The sequence below is a fragment of the Tribolium madens genome, unplaced genomic scaffold (genome assembly GCF_015345945.1).
Source record: "Tribolium madens isolate multiple individuals breed KSU strain unplaced genomic scaffold, Tmad_KSU_1.1 Scaffold_7;HRSCAF=85;Tcas5.2_LG10, whole genome shotgun sequence".
Classification (NCBI taxonomy): domain Eukaryota; kingdom Metazoa; phylum Arthropoda; class Insecta; order Coleoptera; family Tenebrionidae; genus Tribolium; species Tribolium madens.
This window is the reverse complement of record NW_025401050.1, coordinates 5,401,849-5,406,572: the sequence shown is the minus strand read 5'-3', so window position 1 is coordinate 5,406,572 and position 4,724 is coordinate 5,401,849. Positions and strand designations below refer to the sequence as shown.

Here is a 4,724-nt window from a genome sequence, read left to right as displayed (position 1 = left end):
GAATCCACTGTTTTTATCATTTCATTTTTGTATCAAGTAACAATTTTTTCGAATTACCGATCTGAAAAAACGTTAAATTAATTAAATTTATTAACTAAATTAACGAAATTTACAGATTTTTGTATAATTAATTAATAGAAAAGTTTAAAAAACAAAATATATCTGGTGTTTTTGAAGTAATTTCAATTAAAACTAATTATTATAATTAAAATTAGGCACAAGAAGGATATAATTATCAACGACCGGAGAAACCATTTGGACCTACTCCAGCCCCGGGAGGATTTCCAGGAGTTACTCCCCCTACTTATGGACCCCCTCAACCTGGAGGTTTTCCAAGCCCTCCAACTCCATCAAAACCCGGATTTCCTCCCACTGGAGGTTTCCCAAGCCCTCCAACTCCATCAAGCCCTGGATTTCCCCCCACTGGAGGTTTCCCAAGTACTCCATCCGGCCCTGGATATCCCCCTGCTGGTCAAATTGGAGGTTTCCCAAGCCCCCCAACTCCCTCCAGACCCGGATATCCCCCTACTGGAGGTTTCCCAAGTACTCCAACTCCCTCGGGTCCTGGATATCCCCCTGCTGGTCAAGTTGGAGGTTTCCCAAGCTTTACAACTCCATCCCCCACTGGAGGTTTTCCAAGTACTCCAACACCATCCGGCCCTGGATATCCCCCCTCCGGCCAAGTAGGAGGCTTCCCAAGTCCTCCAACCCCATCTAGACCTGGATTTCCCCCCACTGGAGGTTTTCCAAGTACTCCAACTCCATCCGGCCCTGGATATCCCCCCTCCGGCCAAGTTGGAGGCTTCCCAAGTTCACCAACCCCATCTAGACCTGGATTTCCCCCCACTGGAGGTTTTCCAAGCCCTTCAACTCCATCTAGACCTGGATTTGTCCCCACTGGAGGCTTCCCAAGCCCTCCAGCTCCACCTAGACCTGGATTTCCCCCTACTGGAGGTTTCCCAAGTACTCCAACTCCGTCTAGACCCGGCTTTCCGCCTACTCCATCTGGTCCTGGATATCCTCCCGCTGGTCCAGGAGGGTTTCCAAGTCCTCCAACTCCCTCGCAACCGTTCTCTAAACCTGGTGGTTTTCCTGGTACTACTCCCGTCTCTGACTTTGGAGGTTTTCCGGGAAGTACTCCAGCACCTGGGGGTTTCCCTCCAAGGCCCCAAGGACCTCCCGTTACATTCCCAGGAGCTCAAGGTGGGGGAGAAGAAGGACAATATACAGGAGAATACGAGGAAGAAGGGGATTATTCAGCAATTCCCGGAGAACCTGATAAGGATTATCCCATTTTTTCCGAAATTCCTCAAACATCCTTTTCTTGTGACCAACAGCAATATCCAGGATATTACGCCGATGTTGAAACCAGATGTCAAGTTTTCCATATTTGTGCAAACAATAAAACTTATGATTTTCTATGTCCCAATGGTACCATCTTTCATCAAGAGTACCTGGTTTGTGTATGGTGGAACCAGTTTGATTGTAATTCAGCTCCTTCTTTGTATGGAATCAACGCAAATATCTACGATTACTCCATTGTGGGGGCCCAACAAGGACCACAACCCCAAGGTACCACCACCAAAAATTTTGAACAATAATTGCTAAAAATTTTGTCAATAGGGCCAATTGGAGTACAACCACAAGGACCTGGAGGATTCCCTGCCGGACCTCAAGGAGCTGGAACATTCCCAATAGCACCTCAAGGTCCTTCAGGAGCTGGAGCAAGACCTGAAGGATACCCAACAGGACCTCAGGGAAGACCGGGAGGATTTCCAACAGCACCACAAGGTCCTGGAGGATTCCCTACTGGACCTCAAGAAGCTGCACCAGGATACCCAACAAGACCTCAAGAAAGACCAACAGGTTTTCCAGCTAGACCAACAGAACCCCAAGGAAGACCTGGGGAATTCCCAACAACGCCTCAAGGATCTGGTGGATACCCAACAGGACCTCAAGGAAGACCGGGAGCTCCTCCTTCAGGACCTCAAGGAGGATTTCCAACAGGACCTCAAGGAAGACCCGGAGCTCCTCCAGCTGCTCCACAAGGACCTGGAGGAAGGCCACAAGCTCCTTTAGGACCTGGAGAAGGTTATCCTAGTGGACGCCCTTCTGTTCCTTTCCCAAGTTCCAAACCAGAAGAACCTACAAGAGAATATTTACCGCCTGTTAATGGAAAATGATTGATTTAAGAAAGTACCTCCTTTAATACTCCTTTTAAATAATTTATAATTATGTATATAAAGTGATAAATAATATATTTTGTATAAAGCAAACAAAAACTCGTGTAAATATCTATTAAATTTTAATAAATAATAGATTTTACAAAATTTTGTGGTTTTATTGTTTATACAGGGTGTTTACAGTCTTGGAGTTGAAAATTGACCTAGTAATAGAAGAGTACAGAAATACTGTAACCTAGAAAAAAAACTCATATAATTGTTATTATCAAGAATGTTATTTAACTCCAAAATATTGGTACACGGTTTGAGGGTCACTGGAATTATTTCCTTGTTAAGATAAAATTGTATTGTTACAACAGATAAAAAAATCGTATCCATGATAATGAAAGAGAAAAGTCACTTCATAGTTTTGACACTGTCATCATTTGATTTCCTTTTGCTTTAGTTTTTATCAAAATTCGAAGATCTTCTGTTTAATCTCTTTCAGCGAATGGTTTCCAATAGGTTTGATTCGTTTTTCTTAATTTTTCTCCAAATTTATAAACATGTAAGGCAAAAGATTAAAATAATAAATTGGTTGTCGTGATTATGATTTACGGTGAAACACAAGGTAATGATACTAATGGCCATTGTTGCAGCCGAAGCAGCAGTTCTCAAACAAATAGTGTAAAATGAATAATTTACTTTAACAACGTGAATTTTTGTTTTATATAGCATATTAGTTTTCTTCCACCATGAATATCATCTCATTTAAATTTCAACTTCAAGACCGTAAACACCCTGTATTTTCCAAAAATTTCTAAGTTATAGATTAAAAGATCCTAAAGAGTCTAAAATTAAAAAAAACTGAAGAGTTTGCAATGTTAAAAGCATTTAAAGATTCAATTTTTATGTTCTAATTAAAATTCCACAATACTGAAAATTTAAAGATCTAAATTTTTTTTAAATTATCTATTCGTAATTTTGGAGTTCTACAATTCCCTACGATTACCAAGTTCCTAAATTCAAAAGTTTGGAAAAATCTAATATCTTACAAATTTAGAAATAATTCTCGAAATTCTGATGTTTTTGAAGATCTGAACACCCTGAAAATTTGATTCCCAAAATTGAATAAATGTAGAAGGCTTTGAAGATTCTAGAATTCAAAAAATATTGAACTTTTAAAATGCTAGAGTTCTAAGATTTTCAAATATAAAACTTCACAAATAATAAAAAATTGAAAACTCAAGATTCCACACTACTGAAAATTGTAGACATTAAAGATTCTAAAAATTCAAGAATCCTATTATTTTTGAAGAGCTTCTTAAACTCTAAGATGGTATAGGTTCTAAAATTTTAAATTCCAAAATTCTAAAGGTTTCGGAAGTTTGAAATTTAAAGAAAACAAAAACTCGAGTAATTATTTATCAAATTTTCGAATTTACAAAATCAGTACTTTTTTGCTTCGTAAATCGAGTTGTGTATACTCAGAACGGCCTTAATATACCCCGCTGTCCTCAAATCTAAACCAATTCCAAATTCTTTAGCAATTTCAATCAATTCCTGAAATTTAATTAAAACAACTTCCAAAATCACACCGTAACCTCACTTTTCCCGTCTCCGCCATTACATGCTCGATCCCATAACACAAAATGTCCGGCTTCACCTCACAACAAAGAATTTTCTGCGTAGTAGCCGTCGACACCACTTGCCCTTTGACCTTCTCAGCCCCAAAGTAATCCAAAATATTCCAATACAAATGTCTCAAAACCGGAAACTCAACCCCATTTCGCTTCAAATGAACCAAATACTCCAAATAAGAGGCGATCGAATGCCCCGAAGAGACATAAATATCTGGAAGTATTAATTTTTTTCTTCCTGTTAAAATCCGGTGAGCTGTTGGTGTGATAGCCCCATTTGCGGCTTCGACCACCACTTTGGCTTTAATCTTATCAGCGATGTGACAAATTAGACTTTTTTGTTCGGCTGCGAGAATCAAGATGTCGCAAGGTTCTTTGAAAATAATGTTATCGTTTGAAACGGGTTTTGCGTTGGTGTAATTCTGGATTGAACCACCGTTGGATTTTTTGTGGTCTAAAACGCTCTAAAAAGGGGTTTTCGGGGAATTTTGGAAGTGGGAAAGTGTGAAAAAACCTGGACGTCTATACCCCCAGTGTCGTAAATGAAAACTTCTTGTTCTTTGATTCCAACACAGGTGGCGCCACAATTCTCCAAAAATTTGGCCAAAGCACCGCCCAACTTGCCCAAGCCCTGCCAACGCAGAAATTTAAAAAAAAAAAAGTTCTAAAACATTGAAGTTCAGACGTTCAAGAGAAATCTACATTTCTGAAAATTGTAACTGTTTTCCAAAATTCTAGGGTTAAAAAAAATATTTTTTTTTTACTATTAAAAAATTAAAATTAAATTACTACTTTATCTTGTAAAATTTGTAAAATTCCAAAACTTGTTTTTTCCATTTTTTTAAATTCTGAAATCTTAATCTTTTGTGATTGAAGATTCAGTTCTAATGATTTAAAATTCTACAAAATTTAAGTTCTCTAG

At 38.6% G+C, this 4,724-nt stretch overlaps 2 protein-coding genes across 2 annotated transcripts in view; one reads left to right on the top strand and one right to left on the bottom strand.

Annotated features, from left to right (window-relative positions):
• Positions 1–2,281, top strand: part of LOC123009865 (collagen alpha-5(IV) chain-like) — a 3,280-nt gene extending 999 nt beyond the window's left edge. The window contains exons 3-4 of the mRNA XM_044406414.1: positions 216–1,572; positions 1,624–2,281. Of these exons, the coding sequence (XP_044262349.1) occupies positions 216–1,572; positions 1,624–2,183 (1,917 nt within the window). The 3' untranslated portion in view covers positions 2,184–2,281. The remainder of the gene's footprint in view (positions 1–215; positions 1,573–1,623) is intronic.
• A 1,296-nt stretch (positions 2,282–3,577) lies between these two features.
• Positions 3,578–4,724, bottom strand: part of LOC123009869 (glutamate dehydrogenase, mitochondrial-like) — a 3,959-nt gene continuing 2,812 nt past the window's right edge. The window contains exons 4-6 of the mRNA XM_044406417.1: positions 4,317–4,433; positions 3,772–4,266; positions 3,578–3,725 (exon numbers count right to left, since the gene is read on the bottom strand). Of these exons, the coding sequence (XP_044262352.1) occupies positions 3,612–3,725; positions 3,772–4,266; positions 4,317–4,433 (726 nt within the window). The 3' untranslated portion in view covers positions 3,578–3,611. The remainder of the gene's footprint in view (positions 3,726–3,771; positions 4,267–4,316; positions 4,434–4,724) is intronic.